This window comes from Chaetodon auriga, chromosome 14 (genome assembly GCF_051107435.1).
Source record: "Chaetodon auriga isolate fChaAug3 chromosome 14, fChaAug3.hap1, whole genome shotgun sequence".
Lineage (NCBI taxonomy): Eukaryota > Metazoa > Chordata > Actinopteri > Chaetodontiformes > Chaetodontidae > Chaetodon > Chaetodon auriga.
The window spans coordinates 4,700,057-4,720,664 of NC_135087.1; the positions used below are offsets into that span (position 1 = coordinate 4,700,057).

The 20,608-nt window shown below is 43.8% G+C and overlaps 2 protein-coding genes across 2 annotated transcripts; both read right to left on the minus strand.

The window, feature by feature from the left end:
* Positions 1–92: 92 nt before the first annotated feature.
* LOC143331217 (tumor necrosis factor ligand superfamily member 10-like) lies at positions 93–6,739 on the minus strand. The gene is made up of 6 exons (XM_076747892.1): positions 6,363–6,739; positions 4,880–5,020; positions 4,392–4,437; positions 4,181–4,297; positions 1,720–1,946; positions 93–892 (listed from the first exon to the last, which is right to left on the minus strand). The coding sequence occupies exons 1-6, from the start codon at positions 6,474–6,476 to the stop codon at positions 683–685; spliced, it is 855 nt and encodes a 284-aa protein (XP_076604007.1). The 5' UTR covers positions 6,477–6,739; the 3' UTR covers positions 93–682.
* A 3,901-nt stretch (positions 6,740–10,640) lies between these two features.
* Positions 10,641–19,468, minus strand: LOC143331218 (neutral cholesterol ester hydrolase 1-like). The gene is made up of 7 exons (XM_076747893.1): positions 19,293–19,468; positions 17,804–17,944; positions 16,272–16,500; positions 14,331–14,580; positions 13,510–13,579; positions 13,117–13,288; positions 10,641–13,024 (listed from the first exon to the last, which is right to left on the minus strand). The coding sequence occupies exons 3-7, from the start codon at positions 16,401–16,403 to the stop codon at positions 12,404–12,406; spliced, it is 1,245 nt and encodes a 414-aa protein (XP_076604008.1). The 5' UTR covers positions 16,404–16,500; positions 17,804–17,944; positions 19,293–19,468; the 3' UTR covers positions 10,641–12,403.
* Positions 19,469–20,608: the final 1,140 nt, after the last annotated feature.

A 20,608-nucleotide genomic window follows, 5' to 3' on the forward strand; every position in this document is an offset into this window, starting at 1 on the left:
GCGCTTCTCTCCAAGGCCACAGGGCATCGTGATCGGTGTCACACCACACACTCATTCAAAACACTGCACAAAGAGGAAATTCAGGCAAAAGTACTGTAAGCAAAAAACAAGATTCATTCATATTATTGAATATCTAAAACCTGGTATTGTGGCATTTGTCATGCTTGTTTTTAATAAAAGACCAGTTAAGTGTCATGTGTCCAAGAGCACTGTCATTTCCTGCAGATGATGACTCGACTCTTCGCTGTTCTCAATAGAAGGCATTCACACACGAGGGAGCAACGTGTAATCTGCGTCTATTGTGCAGTTCCAAATGTCCTGTGCTCTGAATGCACCGTGTAATCCTCGTTTGGCTGTCATACAGTACGTTCTGTTCACCAGCCTTGAAAACAGACTTAATAACCCCTGTGAATGCTCTAAATACACAGCAAATGGCTCTTCCTCCATGCCACTATGGCCCACTGAGAGTCCGCCGCTGCAGCTCAGTTTGATCACATCCCTGCAGCTCTGTGGTCCTGAAGAAGTCCTTTGCACTCCTCGCAGTCCGTTCTTCCTCTCCAGTCCTGTACCCTCAGACAGCTGCCCATATTACCAAGCAAACCTCTGACACTTGGGTTAACTTCTGTCCATGTGAGCTCATCTCATCCCAGTCTTGGACACTTCAATCTGCGGCTCCCTCTCTTTAGCCCACAAGGAAGGCCCCGAAGTAGCTAGCCCTCCCGTCCATCTCCATGGAGCTGGCATTGCTCACGGTGATGAAGAGGCGATCAGCAGGCTGCAGAAAGGCAGTGCCGGCCTGATGCAGGGAGAAGAGGCCGGGCTCCTGACCCCGAGGCCAGCAGGCACTACGGGAGGACTTCATCAGCAGGATGGGCACCGTGTAGGAACTCATCTGTGGACCACATCACAAAGACAAGAAGAAACCCTCATAAACAAAGCACTGCGTTACACGTTATCAGCATACAGCACTGATGGGCAGTATAAGCACTTTTCAGATACAGACTGAGATCTCTTTCTTTTGGTGCATTCAAGGACACACGAATAAAAATCTCATTATGCTCAATGAAAACAGACTTAACTTTGTCCAGCCTGCTTGTGTTCTGTTGACCAGACACTTCAAGCTGTAAACAAAAGTCGGCTATTACTCTCTGTGTAATGGATTTTTAATCCACGGAGGTTTTATATTTGTCAAACATTTCCAAATGCAAGCAAACCTGGAAACTAGAAAACTTTTTTGGCAAGCGATTTTCATACAAGCGAGCGGGCACCATCTTTGAATCTGGTATCCAACTCCAATAATACATCCATGATGTAAAGAAGCAGCTAGCTCACCATGTAGAAAGATTATGTCCTGATTCCTATTCCCACGAACAAAACTCTGATTGGTCGATTCTTCTCCAAATGCTGGAAATAGCTTTCAAAGAGCAGCTTGCAAAATGGAAAAGGACATTAAATTCTTGTCTGCTATTGCTACAATATACTATTAAATTCAGTATATCTTGCATCTTGTACACTGTGGACCAGAGACGCAGCTGTGGACACTGTGGTCTATATGGCTTTGATTGTTTCTTGGATCGAAAAGGTTGCCTTTTGGCAGCTACTCTCAACGCTAGACGCTGAAGTGTCCTTGAACACTCTGAAGATTTAAGATGTGTCGTGATGGATCATCTGTCTCAAGCATGTTCAAATTCCAGGTATCCTTTGACAGGGTGTACAGACCTTCTTGTAGATATACTGGACCAGCTGTGCTCCTTCCTCCTGTGTTTCCTCTGTCTCCTCCGCGGAGGGCAGTCTGAAGTAGGTCTGGGCATAGACGTAGTATAGGCCTGCTCGGGGCACCAGCAGCTCTCCCCCCCTCAGCTCCATGTTCTGCAGGAACGACAGACCTCTCTGGCCCTCCCACGCTCTGATTCGCTCCCCCAGATATCCCCTGCTGCTCCGCGAGCCTGCAACAGCACACAAACAAGCAGGAACACACACATAAACATGACAATTAAGGCCATTCGCTCATTCTAAGGGTGGAGCGTTGGCTGAGTATAACCAGCCACTGCGATTCAAACCAGAAACAAATGTTACAGAAACTGTCAGTCTGAAAATAAGGCTCACAGATGGGCTCACGGAACCGCGGCTTCTTTTGAGTTCACTGAGTCTCACATTAAAAATCACCAGAGGGAACAGATTACATCCATCATTGCTGAGCTTTGTATGTGTGTAACGAAAGAAGATCGTCCAGCTTTTCAGTTTTGTGGAATTCAGAAATGTATTCCTCATGAGCAAATGAAAAACTGCCAGCAATTTCCATGAAGATACCAAACGCAGCAATGTCAGTCCATCTCTCATTCATTTCCATTACAAACATACATCTCTAAAAACGTGTCACAAATACATGCTCTCATTTAAATTTACCTTTTAAAAAAGTCTGAAGAATTTCCTAAAACAGCTGGGCACTGTAGCGTTTAACAACCTTCGCTCAAACAGGAGTAAACCGTCAGTTTATTGGGGACTATTTTCTGCAGCGGATTAACACACATTTTGTGCTCCAGACTCAAAACTAGAGCGTCTTGGTTTATTACTGCATGATGTTGGAAGATCGTGCAGCGGTGTGGCTCACTGATGTGTTTGGTTATAAATACTTGTTAGTAGGATTAGCTCATTACTGCTTTTGGTCGCGACATTTTTTTAGGATAAGAAAAACAAAACATCACCACACTTTTATCTTAAAGCCCTTGACTTTGGCGCCCCCCAGTGGTTGTATCAAAAAAGATGTGGTGGCAGGCAGTAAGGCATGCATGCCCTCCTCCCCGCAGACCTCCCAGAGGATACTGAGATGAAAGGTCTGAGGGCAACACTAACTGCTCTAATTATGTCATCAACATCAATCTCAACGTGGATTTTAATATTTGCAAACAAAAACTTTTGGGAAAAAAAAAAAAAAACGGAATACCTCTGAGTTTTGATGTTCTGTACCTGGGTTTTGTCTCTTTTTTGGAACGAAGAAACGAGATAAAGTTGCTGCGATTACTCTTAGTGGCAAGTAAGAAAACAGTCACGAGGAGATGGTTAAGCTCGATTCAGCCTACCCGGGATGACTGGATTGGAATTACTCTAGAGATATTTAGGATGGAAAAATTGATCTATCAATTAAGACTCCAGAAAGACAAATTAAGTTCTGACTGGTTATTGATGATTATTTCTATGACAGCAGCACAGGCGACCACCCCGGTTCATGTACATAGTTTCATGTACCTATAATTAAGTTGTATTAGAGTTCTCTCTAAGTGAGCATGTGAGCCTCATCTGGCTCTGTTTATCCCGGGCAATTTGTCAGTACCGTCCTTGAGAGGATAATGTGTGTCTACTGATCGCTGTGAAATTTATGTGCTTTTTCTGGACTCAAAACAAACAAAACTGGAGGGACATTTGTTTTTATTTTCACTAATGTTGCTTTGCCGATATATTTTCCTGTCCATTCCAAATAAAGATACAATTTTAAAAAAAAAAGAAAAGAAAAGAAAAAAATCTGAGAAATGTGCAGGCACTGGATGGACTGAAACTAGACGCATCTGCAACCGGCTCAACTAAAGAGAAGAAAAATTAAACTCGCTGCAGAGTACTTGCATCACACAAAATCTAATTATAATGGTTGAACAAGCTTCTAATTTTATGGCAATTAAAGCAACTTGAGTTAACGACGTGGAGTGGGATGTTTTTCCTTCTTGTTATAGACGTGTGTTTCCCTGCATTTGGGGATAAAATAAACATCTTCCTAGTCAGAAAAGGTGAAACGAGCGCTGCCTTCATGGCCGAGTGGTCTATCTCAAAAGTTCTTGGACAGTTCCAGCACAGTTTGTTGCATGTTGTCACCCCGTCTGTCTGATATCATGCATGTTCAACACTGGGAGAAAGCCTAATTGAGACAAAAAGACAAGTGCAGGACACTTTGAGAAGGATAAAGCAGCTGCACATCTGCAGCCCAGGAAGCCTTGAAGCACATTCCTCACCTCTGGCCCCGGAAAGCTATGAGTGAGGCAACACAGTAGCAGTCGCAGGCGTGTGAACGTTGTGATTACATGTCATGAAAAATCACAAGCCCTGTGCTCAAGATGTCACGTATGCTTTCCAGGCCTTCGTCCCAGACGTAACTCACTCCACACACTGGATATTTTATCTAGATCCTCACCATCTGCAGTTGGAGGCTCTGTGGACGAAGCGACGCCGGTCACATGGGCAGCAACTTTAGGAAGAGGGTCCCCTTGGACCCCGGGCCTCAGGTCAGGCAGCACTCCCGTCAGCTTATCTGTGAAAACACACACACAGGACATTTTCAGTGGAAAAAGACATACTTACTCCTATTAGCAGTAACTGATAGTCAAGGGCGGCATTGTTCTCACCCCTCATAGCAGTGGATATCTCCTTCTGGAATCTGTCAGCCATCGTCTGAAAGACAATCACCCAGAGAGAAAAAGAGAGCGAGAAGGCGGCGAGTTAAAGTAACATGTCCTCTTCGGTTATTATTATGCCTCCGTGGTATCTTTAGACTGTTAAATCTAAAAATACAGTTCACCAGGGAATCATTCAGTCCTCCCTCTGGGCAGGTCAACACTTACATCGTCTGTTGACCTGTAATAGCAGTATTCGCCTTTGGGTGAGTCAGTTTTATTTAGACGTAACATGGAGGACCATCATTCTGCCTGAGCAGCTGCATGTAAATTAGAAGTTTCATGTCTGAAAACGCTGCAACATTGAAGACAGAACATCTACTTTGTGGACAGTCCTGTAAGAAGCGCCCACTGGTGTCTTAAATAGGACAAAATGAATGTCCTGCGCCCCAAAAATAAAGTTCTAGGGAACACAAAGAGAAGAAAAATGAATCAAAAACCTTTTCTATGTGGTAGTGGAGCTGCTGTATGACTTGCCAGCAGGGGTCGCTCTTCTTGTCCTCCGCTGAATCTTCGAACTGGGAGTGCAGATTTGTGTTAATGAGACAGGAAACGCTACTCCGGGAGAAACTCTCCTGCATCTGTGGACAGGAAAGAAGTGGAATCAAGCATTTTCCTGATTAATCGATTAATAGTTTCTTCTATAAAATGTCGTCTCAGAACACAAAGGCAAATGTCTCGTTTGGTCAAACCATTTGTCCAAAATCCAAACATATTGATTTACTGCCGTCGTGTCTGACAAACAGGGTTCACAGAGCTTTTTCAAAATTCAAGCACTTTCAAGGCACCTAAACCAAAAATTTCAAACTCTCGAAGCCTTTATCGTCACGTCTTAAATATCCTCGGCTACAATAAATGTAATTGTGAAAAATAAAGTTTAAAAAAATCCTTTATATCCACAGCAATCAATGCACCTGCATGTAGTTTACTTCAGTGTATGTTTTCATCCTGATCATTTAACGCTCCCTGATCGATCCCAGCAGACAAATACGACGAAGGGATCAAACATCAAAATATTTTTGTGTCGATGAAACACCGGATTGTGTTGAAAATCTAACATTTTTCAAGGAGTGCATTCAAATGGAAGCAGACGTCCTGATTTTGAACACATAACTGTTGACCAAAACAGCAAATATTTGCCATTTTTTGTTTGGAAAAAGGCCGAAACGATGACTTGAATCAGACTAGTAGGTTATTTCAGTGCTGGACATTTTCTCCACAGCTGCCAGAGTACAGTACCTGCACAGGTGGATGCCAATTAGGCCTTTAATGTGCTATTAACTGTGAGGGGCACAGGTGAGGTGGGCGTTTTACTGTGACTCAGCCAATCAGAGCGCAGCAGCTTCCTCTGCTTGTCATAACTTCTGCCCAAAGCCTGAAACATGTTGCTTTAGGGTGTCACAGCTGCCTCACTCCTGACAAGTCTCGCTTCCTGCCATTGTGTGCTGTTATCTGCTCTGCCAACTTTCTCCTCTCTCATTGTCTGGCGTTAGAATGGCAGAAAATGTTGCGTAACTGGGACTTTTACCTCATTTCAACAAATAAACCTAATCAATCCTGCAACATTCAACCCTGAGAGCAGAAAGTGTGTCTCGGGCCTGTTCAAGTTGATCATGGCAACTTCATGGCTGTTGGAATGGTTAAATATTAATGTCTGTGGTGCTAAGTAAGAGTGTATTTGATGTTTTATAACCATAGGCACAACAGCCTCCATCTGATCACCATGCAGACTCTTAAAATTGTGTCACTGGTCTGGTATCCCTGCAGAATGAATGATAGATCACTATGAATCTCTGTGCTGCAAAGAAAGTTCATTTATCCTCATTTAAACATGTGTCAGACCTAAAAAATCCAGGTGTCTGGCAGTCAGTTTGATGCCATCATTGCGTGCGGGATGAAGGGGAAGACAAACGCGTATCTTACCGTGCTCAGGACTTTGTTGAAGTACATAAAACTGACGGCAACCGCGATGGTCTGGAGGAGGATCGCCGCGAGTGTGGCGAGCCCCAGACACTGCAGAGAAACCGAAACGGCCATATCACAGCGTGATAAGGAGAAGTTCCGAGGAGCAGGCGAACTCTTCCAGCAGGGAGGACAAGTCAGATCAGGCTCCTCTGCATTTCTGCTGCTCAGGAGGGAGAGAGAGGGGGAGAGAGGGGGGAGGAAAACAGAGCAACAGCTTGTAGGTGGAGCAGAGAGAGAGAGAGAGAGAGAGAGAGAGAGAGAGAGAGAGAGAGAGAGAGAGAGAGAGAGAGAGGAGGTATGGAGGGTTGGAGCGGCCTTGGTCTGTCACTGTTAGTGGATAGGAAGGAGTCGAGAGCTCCGATGCTGCAAATGCATGTCATGACGTCTTCAAGCGCTGTCGGAAATGTGGAAACTCTGAGCTGAGACCACATGTATTGCAACCCAAACAAGAGGCTAATGCTAATAAAGACCACATGGACTGCTTGAGTGTGACACTAGAAAGTCAGATGGAGGCTGTTTAATGATTCCCTGAATGCTTTCAATATTTTCCTCAGTCTTTTGGTGCACTTGCCACTTGCTGCAGCAGATTGTTTGCAAGATTGTTTGCAAGTGTGCTTCAAGGTCCATTTAGTAGCTGCTCTGGAGCTTTCAGTCATATGACATTAGCTTCATCGGCAGATAGGCTTTTCCCAGTCGTGTGTCGAACAGAATTTAAAATTTTCCCCTCTAACATTTGAAAGTGTAAATCCTGTAGTTATGTGAAGCAGATGCTAATAGAAGGCAGCTGTCTTTTGGTATTTGACATTGTTTATTTCTCCCTGTGGTCCAAAGTAGCTTTGTTCCACTGATGCCTACATTAGCCACAATTTGTAACTGGGGTCGTGTACTTATTACTTCCTGCCAGAGGAACGCTAGCGCCTTGCAAGTTGTTTTTACGACTGCCAACCTCCAAACTTGGGGCTGCTGAAGGCCCTGGAAACTGTCAGTGGTAAGAAGTGATCTGTTTGATGAAGATGTTTGACATTTTCATAATTTAGATATGTTCTGTTGGTGTTTAACAGCTGCAGCTAAAGTAAATCAATATACATCAAATACTGTATTTCACGCTTTGTGACCAAAAGCATTTGAATGTGCGATGAGTCGCATGTACGGTTCAGAAGTCGAAGCTCGATTGGAGCACCTGAAGGCAGCATCACTGCAAGAGGGTTGCAGGTAGCAGATAATCAGCATCTGAAAGTGAGATGAAAACAGGCCCTTTTTCTTCCCTTTCCTGCCATTGTGAAGTGATCTGAGAGAATGCTGGCCGATTAGTGCCAAATGACCCGCCATTGTTAGTGCTTCAGCTTCGCCCTAAGTCGTGTTCGTCACAAGGGAGTCATTCAATCTGCACAACTTAACCTTGAGTGATTCCCGCTGGTTCCTTGACTTTCATTCCTTCACCTCTAACCCCTGCCCCATTGTCAGTGTAAGGAAGTGAATTGGATTGTGCAAGACCCTCCCATGTGATACAAACAGTATTCACATGGGCACAAACGCTCCTGTAGCGTTCGCACAGTTCGGCCGTGCCATCCCAGATTAAACTGACAGCGGTGGGAGGGTGAGCGAGAACAGCAGAACAAAATAAGTATTTAGCTTGTTTCCGTTACTGATTACATGTCAAAATGCGGAAGAGAAAGAGAAAAGGTGCCTGTGTTCCCATAAATGTGTCTATTCCCAGGCTTGTCAGAGAGAAGTAGAGGAGAAGGTGAGTAATATCTGAAGACTGTGTGGCCTCGGGCAGGGAAGACGACACCCTGAGAGACATGCCGGTCTGCAGTCCCATGGCAAACTGACAAGAGAGACGGTGTGTGGATGGAATTATTGCAGAAATTAAATTATTCAAAACTATGTTCAAACCTTTTCTGCTGTTTCTTCCTCCAGGTCCAACGAGCCGGTGACCTTTGACCTCTGTTAGGCATGTCCACATGCAGCTGGCCCTGACTGGCTTTAATCATGCTGGTGTTTTAAAACGAAGAGGCGTAGTCTGACATTTTGAGAAAATGAGTTAAACGAGACGATTGATGGTGCTGTCATGTCTTTTATAAGAAGCTGGAGCAGCCAGTTAGCTTAGCTTAGCATAAAGACTGGAAACAGTGGGAAACAGCTAGTTTGGCACTGTCAGAAAAGGCAATAACATCTGCGTACCAGCACCTCTAAATCTCACTAATTAACATATCGTATCTCATTTGTCTGATCCTTACTAAACCCAAAGTGCAAAAGCGTCAGGTCCTGCTTCTGTGGGGATAGTGCGAAAAACTATTTCTCTGATATTATCATATTCTATATCATTTCCTGTGAATTCTTCCTGCGTGAGAGGACCATTTATCCGGGACTGGAATGGCGGACTCCACCACTAACCATGAAGAGGGATATACAGAAAAGAAATCACAAAATGTAAATACATTGAACAGCTACTGCTGCAAAAAATGTCGACCACAAAAAGGATCAAAAACAGGTTTTATTTCACGACTGTCAAACCCCGACACAGGGACATAATTTCGGTTAACACCAACATCATCGAAAACGTCTGTCTAGCTGTGAGGAACACAGTGTGGCGAAATTGCTACACCCTGTGACTCAGTGCAAGCTGCTTTCCAAACCCTAAATCTGAAATCAGTTATAAAAACAATTGGAAACAGGGAAGCATGAGGACAGCCGCTGCATCTCTGGAAATGAAAGCAGTTTCTCCCTGAAGCGAAGCGCTCGAATAAAAATGAAGACATATAATGGATTTAAAGGACAGATCACGCTCCATCCGCCGCCCTCTGTCCTCCACTCCCCTCTTCCCTCCCCTGAGGCTTCTCCTCCCAGCGTTTGTCCCGCTAAAGTCATGGAATCTCCCTAAATTCCCGTCTGAGCACTACAGCTGCTCATTGTCTCATTTATACAACAAGGACTGGTGCTGAAAAATGCTACAGCAGCACAATGCACGCAGACAGCTGCCAATGGCCTAGTTAGACAGTGGAAGGGTGTTTCCCTGATAGGAAACTACTGTATGTGAACGTGGGAGCATAGAAACAGGGCCAGAACACACAGGCTAATATTTCATATAATCCTTCATTTCCATCAGCTAACATTTTTTTAATGTTGTTCAACCATCTAATTTGGCCATAAGAACCACCAGGTCAGCATTTCACGTTGTTAAAGTTAAATGTAGGTATGAAGGTTAAGAAAGGATGTGTTCAGGTCCCTCCAAATACAATATCACACGGTGGTGCAGGCCAGATCCTTCACTTAAGTACAGCAATGTAAAAATACTTAATTGTAAGTAAAAGTCGCGGGTTCAAAATGATACTTGCCAAATGTACTTAAAGTATCAAAAGTACAAGTATTTGACATGCAAACAAATGGTTTCATTACTGTATGTTTTATTATTGGATCATTATTACCAGTGCATTCATGTTGCATTTGATTGTTGCAGCTGGTTGAGAAGCAACTAATTTCTACTTAACACACTGTTGTGGGGTTTAACAATGCTCCGTGTTTTGTCAGCCAATCCTAAAAAGTACATATTCCTCTGGAAGTACTGAGTAATATAGAATGGAACAATTCACACCACAGAAGGTTCACTTTGCTGTCAGTCCACTAGAGGGCGGTGTTGCATTGACTATTGGTGCTGCAGGAATTAGTGGCCCAGAAATGCACTGGAATAAAATCATGTCTGATCATGAAAATGATTGAAAGGTGGTGCAGATGTGAGAGCCTTGGGGGGGTCTATGCATTCTCTGGTAATAGCAATGTAGAGTACACATGCAACATGAATTATCCTTTCAGCAGCTATGTCATGAAAACCACACTGGGCACACAAATAGTTATTTTGTGGTACATAAAAATATCTGTCATATGAGCGGGTGTTTTTAACTTGAGGGGAACTTTGCTTCTTATTGATTAAGACATCTGTGATTAGCAGAGGAGGAAAAACAACTTACATTATTTATTTTTCAGTAGCTGGAAATGAATGAATGCATGGAGACTCTTAAGTCAGTGGTAAAAAGTGATGTGTTTAAATAAGATGTCCGGTATTTTGTCTTCTATTTCACTCTTTTTTAACTGTTCAGATTTTACTTTTTTGCACTTTTTTATCTAAAACGTATCTGTTGTACTTAATGTTTATCAGAGAGCAGCTGCACATTAAGTAATGACCAACATGCATGTCTGAAGCATCAATTCAAGCATGCTTTTTATGCATGAAGAGCATTCCCTCCTGTTGACTCGCTGCAGCTTGAATGTTACTGACATATTTTTTCGACTTTTATAAGGCCCATGTTACCATATTTGACCAGATTCACTGAAACTGAAAACACACACAACATCACATTTGATCAGGCATAACATCATCTGGAAATGGATTTGGGGTTTTTTAAGGTGCAAATAAACAGAAAGTGTTTGTGCTTCATGAGTGTGATTGCTTGTTTTTTTATTGACACCCTTCATCGGTTCCTTCATAAATCACGACAGCAGCGGAGACACAGAGGAAATCTGCGTCCCATGAGAAATGCTTCAAAGACGGGAAACTTAGATTTCGAAGTAAAATGACATTATTTGAAGCTCTTGCAGCCTCTCATTTTAAACACAGACATCTTTAGAAGTGTTGCATGGATGAAATCTGACAGAAATGTCGGACATCTCAAGCGAATGCAACTTCAGTGATTCATTCATTCAAGAAAACATTAAACTCACAGGAGACACAGATTTTCCTGTAGCCTAATTAGGCCTACAGTTATAGAACACAGTATGAATGATAAATGCAATGAAAATCAAGAGAATAGTGCATTTTGTCAGTGATTGTCAAGTGCCAGCATCATCTGTCAGGGAAGACGTTGCCTTGTTGAGGAGCAGGAAGCTAAAGATGGGTGTTTCCTACAGCTGGCTGAGCTGTCAAACACACCAAAAGTCCACAAGAACAGTAAAAAAAGACCTTAAGAAAGCTGCATGGCTTGATTTCTTTTTTTGTGGAGAGAATTTGAAACACAGAATATCCTTTAGAAATGTTATCTGTCCCATGTTATGTCACAATGACAATAGAATCTTAGTTTAGCGTGTTAGTGTGCTAGCATTGGCTAATTAGCGCTCAACACCAGCTGAGGCTGATGGGATTGTCACGTGAAATGAATCAATGTTTTTGATGTGATCTCGGCGCTGGAGGAAAGGTTAAGGGACAAACAGAGTTAAGTAACTCTGAGGGCGGCATGACTGTGTTCGTGCCAGATTTCACAACCAGCCCTCTGATTGTTGTTGAGGTATTTCACTCAAAACCACAAATGTCAACCTTGTGGTGGCGCTAGAGGGAGAATCAGGGGTTAACTGACGTCATTAGGATTTATCCTCTGTGCAAAAGTTCAAAGCAATCAGTTTAACAGTTGCAGTGATGCACCGACACACAGACTGACATCACCATCTGCTCAGTGAGCAGTGTTGAAACGGCCTGGATTGCGTCAAACCTTGTTTTTCTATTCTTTTAGCACTGGTAATACAATGGATTTATGAGGTGTTGTGACAAAATGGGTCCCACAATCACCGTCGCTGCTAAACTTTTGATCGGAGGTTTCTAACTAATCATACTTTTCCAACCCTTGTGAAATATTGTGGAAGCAGTTGATGAACTCATCCCTTCGTGGAAAGGTCATAGCTGCTATGTCAAGTATTCTTCTGCATCTACTAAGAATCGTTGTATGCTGGTGAGCCCTTATCAGCCCTTCTCCACTGCAGACCTTTAAGAATCCTAAAAATATCTTGTAAACTTCATCTGTATTGGGGTTTTGTGTGTGTGTGTGTGTGAGTGTGTGTGTGTGTGTGTGTGTCTGCAGGCACATGAGGACCCTGAGGTTTAATATTATGTTCTTACAGTTAGCAGATGTACACACCCTTAGCAAGTCTGTGATTCAGTGCATTTGTATCAGGGACACACATGCATTCTCCCATGAAGACACGTTCACTCAGTAGCACACACACAAACACCCTTACAAGTTGTTCTTGAGCCAGTCCAAGTAAGCCCTGAGTACCCTCTTGCCTACATCGAATTCAAACGGCCAGGCTATGAGGTTGAAGCATCCGTGGAAGCCGTCCTCAAAGTTTTCGCTGGTCACTTTGACGCCTGCGTCCTGTAAGCGCCGCGCGTACATCAACCCGTCATCCCTCAACACATCATACTCACATGTTAGGATGTACGCCCGCGGGCATTTAGCCAAAACCTCCGGTCCTGCTAGCAGTGGTGATGCCCTCACGTCCAGCAGCCCTGGCACCTCCTTCGCTGCCCCCTGTGAACCTTTCTCTACAATCACACGCTTGTAGTTCTTCTTGAATTTCGGGGGCAGGAGGACGGTCCAGTCTAGCCGCGCCCTCAGCTCTGGGGTGATTTTTGAGTGCTGTAAGGAGCTGTGGTTGTTCGCCATGTACTGGGAATACAGGGAGATGTCACCAGCGAGGTACTGCAGCCAGAGTTGGACCAAGAAGGACCGGTAGAGGATGGGTACATATTCGTTTTGCATGCAGGAGGGCGTTTTGAAGTCCAGAGCCTGGAGCGCGGGGTATATCAACGCCTGGGCGCTGAATTTCACACTCACAGTGTCATCTGCTGAGATCTGGGAAAATATAAAACAACACATGAGGCTTTAATCTCTTGATTTCTGTCCGCAGTGCACACTTTCCTACAGTAGATGGCTTCTGTCTGTACCTCCTGAGCAACCGCAGCAGCCAGGTTTCCTCCAGCACTGTCACCTGACACAGCTAAGCGTTCAGGGTCGATGGCGTACCTGGTCAGAACCTCTCGGGACAAAAAGTGCTTGGCAGCAGCAAGGCAGTCTAAATATGGCACTGGGAAGTGCGCCTCTGGATACAGACGATACCTACACATGAGCAGATTGATCAGATAAATTGACATTGGAGCATGTGATATTAAGCACTCTTCCTGTAGTTATAGGGTCACTCCCCCAGTGACACATGGAGGTCAGTTAATTTATCTCAAATATGTTATTTCTGTCAAATTTCAGATTCCGTCGGTTTCTGTCTCAGCGAGCAGAAAAACATCCAAACGGTACATTAGTTTTGCAGGAGGAGACGCACTTACTCAACAGAGACCACGACGGCGTTGAGCTCGTCCGACATCATACGGCAGGTCATGTCATATGACACCGCCTCTGAGGACGCCAGAGGGAGATGGAAGAAAAGTTAAGTACCAAAAAAAAGAGCTCGCTGAATTATTTATTTCAAATTTTAGGGGGAGACGTGCACACAGAAACTACAGGTAACACTTTGCATTAAGGTGCACATATTCACCAGTGACCAGCTGCTTGTTAACATGTATTTGTAGAATATTGGCTCTTTATTGGTCATTATAAAGCTCTTACTAATGCTTTATTCTGCATGACCATATTCTACAACTACTAGGCCAGTTTTCCCTCCTAATTACTGCTTATTGATAGTCAAAAGTATAGTCAGTGTTGTTAATAATCTAAGGCATTAATTATGGCTTTACAACGCGCAATAAAGAGCCAGTATGCTACTAATGTGCATGCTAATAAGAAGCTAGTTAATGGTGAGTATGTGCATGTACTTCACAAACACCTCTTGTTTCATCTGGACAAAGTTTTTCCCCTTGAAGGTTACATCAGGGCAAATTTAAGATGTTAAAGTTGTGTTTTTTTCAGTTAAATTTCATAACCAATTGAAAATCCAGAAGAAACCTTGCAATACTAGCCCTTTTCCAACTGGATGCTGGCCCAAGGGCAACTGTGCGCTACTAACGCTAGGGGGACTATTAGCACCTGCAGAGCAAAAACATTTGTGATTATATGGTTCAGGAAAACATCTATGGTCTCAAATTTTCATCATTTACTGACTTTATTTTATGTATTTCTACTTGAGGGCAGCAGGAGTGCCCGTACTCACTGACACTGCCGAAGGTCCAGCCTCCTCCATGGATAAACATAACCCCCCTCCTCAGATGACCCTCCCCTCCAGCCGGGGGCTCGTAAACACGGACCGGGATGCCGGCGAAAGTGATGTCGCTGACTTTCACTCCGGGCCATTGGCCGGACTCAGAACCCTGCGCCCTCAACAGCGTTTCATCGAAGAACTCCAGCATGAACTTGATGTACTCCATGTGATGGCCAAAGCCCAGCCAAGTCTTCAAAGAGGACTGAGGACAGAGAGGGGACAGGATGAGGACATGAAACTGCACCTGAGTGTAGTTCCTCAGCACACAGAGGGAAGATTCAAGACGTGTGAAGGGAAAACCACTGGAGGACACATTTATCTCACCCAGTCACCTTTGTCCTCCTGCACTGCGTCTCACTGCTGTGTCTGTCTGCCCTCCTGCCCATGAACATCTCAGACTGTCTCAATAATCAGGTTGAGCCAAAGCCAGCAGACAGCTGCTTGGAGCAGAGGAGGCTCAGAGCCAGCCAGCTACACTGAGACGTGATGGCCTTTTCGTAATAAATTTACTTTTCTCATTGTCTTCTGCTGAAAATTTGACCAATGTAGTTCTGACCTCAACCCCTGATACCAATTCCTAATCTCACTATTAATCTGTAAACCTCACTGTTAGTAAATGATCAGAATGACTTTTTATGGCAGCCTGAGTCAGTGGCCTGCTTTGACCAAACCAATGCATCTGACAAAGGCAACAGTTTTATAATAAAGTAAGATAAGATAAAACTTCACTTATCCCACATCAGGGAAATTAAATTGTTGCAGCAAGCAAAGTATAAAAAGAGAGGCGTAGAGAGATAAAAAAAAAAAAAAAAAAGCTATTTATATGTACAATATTATAAGAATACTGCTGCCATGAACTGTACTTAAAAAAACTGTATTTTTTGTACTGAAACTGTATTTAATATGAATCACATCCAAACTGATACCTGATCAGTTTTGCACATCAAAGTCTGGTGACAGATGTAGGGGAGCACTACTGTATGTGCGCAAAAACAAAGTAGAATAAAGCCATTAGTGGCTGCAGAGGGAGCTGTGCGAGGCCTGATCAACTGCCTCAAGTGATGTCACCCCCCCCCCCTCCATTTTTGGAAAGGAACAACACAATAAAATACGCAAATAGTACTATCTGCTTTGGCGCATAAGACATTTAATGAGAGGAACATTAATGTGCAATCTGCCCCAGCCAGTGAGGCAATAACTGATATCAGTGCTTTTCACCTACAGTTCCCATTTCAATATGTACACCAAGGGTGAGGGCGAAGAGCTTATTGTCCTCAGGCAGGCTGGAGTGAACTCCCTGATGTCTGCTTTGCACCAGATTGGCACCATGACAGAGAGCATGACAGTTTCAAAATCAAGCTCTTTCACAAAGTTTGTACATTTCATGCTGCTACAAACAGGAGAAGTCACTGTAGACTAACTAAAGAAACCAGAGCAGTTCATGCTGTGCCCCAGATGTTTGGTTTTATGGCTCTGCACGCCATTTTTATAACACCAATTTAAATACATATAATGAGACGCTGGTGCATCAACTATTCTATATGCTCTAAGACACTACAGGTGTGCTTCAGTGTTAACTTCATTCAACACTTGGCTTCAGAAGGTGAGGTCAAAGTCTGCACAGGCTCTACTGAGCTGTGGGTTAACAGGTGTATCTTTTATCACTATAGTAGCTCTAAGTTTCTCAAACATGCAGCACATGCAACTTAACATTTCAGAAAACAGCTGCTATCAATGACACTTACCAGTGATACTTTTTATTTCGAGCTAAACGTGCACAGAGAAAGGTGAAGCTGAATTTGCACACCTGCTGCATCCATCTGTTTCTCAGATGCAGTCCACTCACTGCACCCACAGCACCAGGATTTACCCCCAAATGAAAACATCTCTCACCAGGTGCAGCCCCGTCCGAAATCCAGTATCCAGCAGCATCACCTTCCACGGCTGCTCGATGCTGTCAGGTATCGGGGTATACACATAATAAGCGACGGCCACCATGACCAGGACCACCGGGAGCAGCCTCATCTTCAGTCTGACAGCTTCAGTGTCTTCAGCGGGTGATGGACTCAGACTCTGCCGGTCTGCTCAGGTCTGCACACTCTCTGGTCAGCCACTGGGGAGACTGGGAGGAGCAACGCAGGCTCCACAGTTTAGAGTAGAAATTACTTTGCAGGATAAGCACAGAGTCGAACACTTCCGTTATGGATCTTCAAAATAAAACATTTATTCACATAGTACAGGCTTTTGTTTTGAAGGCAGTGCGATAACAGCGTATGGACATCTGGGAAATGAGTTTGTTTTGGGACAGCTGTGAGCACAAAGTTGTATTGCATACATGTGACCACGGAGAGGCGCCATAGAGCTGCAGGCTGCAGCCAGGACTCCACTCATCATTCAGTCTGGTTGAATCCATAACGTGTCAGACAGGGAAAACGAAGTCACTTAAATATACGAAAATATACGCAAGTTGGCTTGAAGAACAACTTTAATGATTTCAGTATCTTTAACTATTTTTGGAGAAAACAATGAAACATGTGGAGGCACATATTCATCTTCTGTTTTTTGTCATTTCAGATGCTGCACTTCCAATCAGACCAATTAGACGCAATCAAAGATTTCAGCTCCATCTTCTGGATTAAACAGTATTAGTTGTGACTTTTTTTTATTGCTTTAAACAATGAAGGGAATAATCTGCGTATTCCTCATGGCACTCTACAAGTGTTTTTCTCATGGGCTGTTGATGCCTTTTTTTCAATACTGGAGAAAAGCCTTACTGGAATGAATTAGAGGTTGAAATTGTTGGAAAAAGCTCAGACTCATCTCGACCGTTCACAGGCTATTGATTTCCCCACCTCCTCACTCCTCTGGCTTTTTTTGTTTGGTTTGGTGTTCAATATTTACACTGAGCCAGTGTTCTCACAAGTCCCCACACCAGGCAGAGCACATCTGACACCACTGGAAACTCTTTGAAAATTTGCTGTTTGCATGACTTTGAAATTGATCACAGCAACAATTTGGTGCAACATCAAAGAATTTTCTTGTTTTTAATGGTTATTTTTGGGCAGTTCTGCTTTTTATCTGATGGGGCACAGAAGAGAATCAGGCAGGAAACATGAGAGAGATGGGAAGCCATGCAACAAAGTGTCCCAGCCAAACTCAAACCGATGACATTGCAATTACACGGTATGCATCTCGCACCACTGAAGCCACGGTGACGCCCGATGACTGATTTTAAGGACCGGTGTGAATCCAGGTCACAGTCACAGCGAGAGGCAGAGCAGCACAGTGTGGTCAATGGTGACGAAGCTGCGGGGCTGGAGAGTAACTGGTACTAAATTAAATTACAAAATAAATGGAGCTGTGATCCATCACAGTGAGGAGTTACATCCGAAATATATTCTATATAAGAAAAATGAATCAAAAACCTTTTCTATGTGGTAGTGGAGCTGCTGTATGACTTGCCAGCAGGGGTCGCTCTTCTTGTCCTCCGCTGAATCTTCGAACTGGGAGTGCAGATTTGTGTTAATGAGACAGGAAACGCTACTCCGGGAGAAACTCTCCTGCATCTGTGGACAGGAAAGAAGTAGAATCAAGCATTTTCTTGATTAATCGATTAATAGTTTCTTCTATAAAATGTCGTCTCAGAACACAAAGGCAAATGTCTGTTTTGGTCAAACCATTTGTCCAAAATCCAAACATATTGATTTACTGCCGTCGTGTCTGACAAACAGGGTTCACAGAGCTTTTTCAAAATTCAAGCACTTTCAAGGCACCTAAACCAAAAATTTCAAACTCTCAAAGCCTTTATCGTCATGTCTAAATATGCTAGGCTACAATAAATGTAATTGTGAAAAATAAAGTTTAAAAAAATCCTTTATATAAACAGCAATCAATGCACCTGCATGTAGTTTACTTCAGTGTATGTTTTCATCCTGATCATTTAACGCTCCCTGATCGATCCCAGCAGACAAATACGACGAAGGGATCAAACATCAAAATATTTTTGTGTCGATGAAACACCGGATTGTGTTGAAAATCTAACATTTTTCAAGGAGTGCATTCACATGGAAGCAGACGTCCTGATTTTGAACACATAACTGTTGACCAAAACAGCAAATATTTGCCATTTTTTGTTTGGAAAAAGGCCGAAACGATGACTTGAATCAGACTAGGAGGTTAATTCAGTGCTGGACTCGGGACATTTTCTCCACAGTTGCCAGAGTACAGTACCTGCACAGGTGGATGCCAATTAGGCCTTTAATGTGCTATTAACTGTGAGGGGCACAGGTGAGGTGGGCGTTTTACTGTGACTCAGCCAATCAGAGCGCAGCAGCTTCCTCTGCTTGTCATAACTTCTGCCCAAAGCCTGAAACATGTTGCTTTAGGGTGTCACAGCTGCCTCACTCCTGACAAGTCTCGCTTCCTGCCATTGTGTGCTGTTATCTGCTCTGCCAACTTTCTCCTCTCTCATTGTCTGGCGTTAGAATGGCAGAAAATGTTGCGTAACTGGGACTTTTACCTCATTTCAACAAATAAACCTAATCAATCCTGCAACATTCAACCCTGAGAGCAGAAAGTGTGTCTCGGGCCTGTTCAAGTTGATCATGGCAACTTCATGGCTGTTGGAACGGTTAAATATTAATGTCTGTGGTGCTAAGTAAGAGTGTATTTGATGTTTTATAGCCATAGGCACAACAGCCTCCATCTGATCACCCTGCAGACTCTTAAAATTGTGTCACTGGTCTGGTATCCCTGCAGAATGAATGATAGATCACTATGAATCTCTGTGCTGCAAAGAAAGTTCATTTATCCTCATTTAAACATGTGTCAGACCTAAAAAATCCAGGTGTCTGGCAGTCAGTTTGATGCCATCATTGCGTGCGGGATGAAGGGGAAGACAAACGCGTATCTTACCGTGCTCAGGACTTTGTTGAAGTACATAAAACTGACGGCAACCGCGATGGTCTGGAGGAGGATCGCCGCGAGTGTGGCGAGCCCCAGACACTGCAGAGAAACCGAAACGGCCATATCACAGCGTGATAAGGAGAAGTTCCGAGGAGCAGGCGAACTCTTCCAGCAGGGAGGACAAGTCAGATCAGGCTCCGCTGCATTTCTGCTGCTCAGGAGGGAGAGAGAGGGGGAGAGAGGGGGGAGGAAAACAGAGCAACAGCTTGTAGGTGGAGCAGAGAGAGAGAGAGAGAGAGAGAGAGGAGGTATGGAGGGTTGGAGCGGCCTTGGTCTGTCACTGTTAGTGGATAGGAAGGAGTCGAGAGCTCCGATGCTGCAAATGCATGTCATGACGTCTTCAAGCGCTGTCGGAAATGTGGAAACTCTGAGCTGAGACCACATGTATTGCAACCCAAACAAGAGGCTAATGCTAATAAAGACCACATGGACTGCTTGAGTGTGACACTAGAAAGTCAGATGGTGGCTGTTTAATGATTCCCTGAATGCTTTCAATATTTTCCTCGGTCTTTTGGCACACTTGCCACCAGCAAGACAGCACAGGGTTTCATCACAGCTGCAGCAGATTGTTTGCAAGTGTGCTTCAAGGTCCATTTAGTAGCTGCTCTGGAGCTTTCAGTCATATGACATTAACTTCATCGGCAGACAGGCTTTTCCCAGTCGTGTGTCGAACAGAATTTAAAATTTTCCCCTCTAACATTTGAAAGTGTAAATCCTGTAGTTATGTGAAGCAGATGCTAATAGAAGGCAGCTGTCTTTTGGTATTTGACATTGTTTATTTCTCCCTGTGGTCCAAAGTAGCTTTGTTCCACTGATGCCTACATTAGCCACAATTTGTAACTGGGGTCGTGTACTTATTACTTCCTGCCAGAGGAACGCTAGTGCCTTACAAGTTGTTTTTACGACTGCCAACCTCTAAACTTGGGGCTGCTGAAGGCCCTGGAAACTGTCAGTGGTAAGAAGTGATCTGTTTGATGAAGATGTTTGACATTTTCATAATTTAGATATGTTCTGTTGGTGTTTAACAGCTGCAGCTAAAGTAAATCAATATACATCAAATACTGTATTTCACGCTTTGTGACCAAAAGCATTTGAATGTGCGATGAGTCGCATGTACGGTTCAGAAGTCAAAGCTCGATTGGAGCACCTGAAGGCAGCATCACTGCAAGAGGGTTGCAGGTAGCAGATAATCAGCATCTGAAAGTGAGATGAAAACAGGCCCTTTTTCTTCCCTTTCCTGCCATTGTGAAGTGATCTGAGAGAAT

Excerpts from the sequence above, each read along its gene's own strand:
- LOC143331217 (XM_076747892.1), bottom strand. The coding sequence starts at position 6,476 with ATGGCCGTTTCGGTTTCTCTGCAGTGTCTGGGGCTCGCCACACTCGCG. Across the intron at positions 5,021-6,362 it reads TCAACAAAGTCCTGAGCACG|ATGCAGGAGAGTTTCTCCCG; the intron begins GTAAGATACGCG and ends TCCTGTCCACAG. Across the intron at positions 4,438-4,879 it reads TCCACTACCACATAGAAAAG|ACGATGGCTGACAGATTCCA; the intron begins GTTTTTGATTCA and ends ATTGTCTTTCAG.
- LOC143331218 (XM_076747893.1), bottom strand. The coding sequence starts at position 16,403 with ATGAGGCTGCTCCCGGTGGTCCTGGTCATGGTGGCCGTCGCTTATTAT. Across the intron at positions 13,580-14,330 it reads CTGGACCTTCGGCAGTGTCA|AGGCGGTGTCATATGACATG; the intron begins GTGAGTACGGGC and ends TGGCGTCCTCAG. Across the intron at positions 13,025-13,116 it reads CTGCTGCGGTTGCTCAGGAG|ATCTCAGCAGATGACACTGT; the intron begins GTACAGACAGAA and ends ATATTTTCCCAG.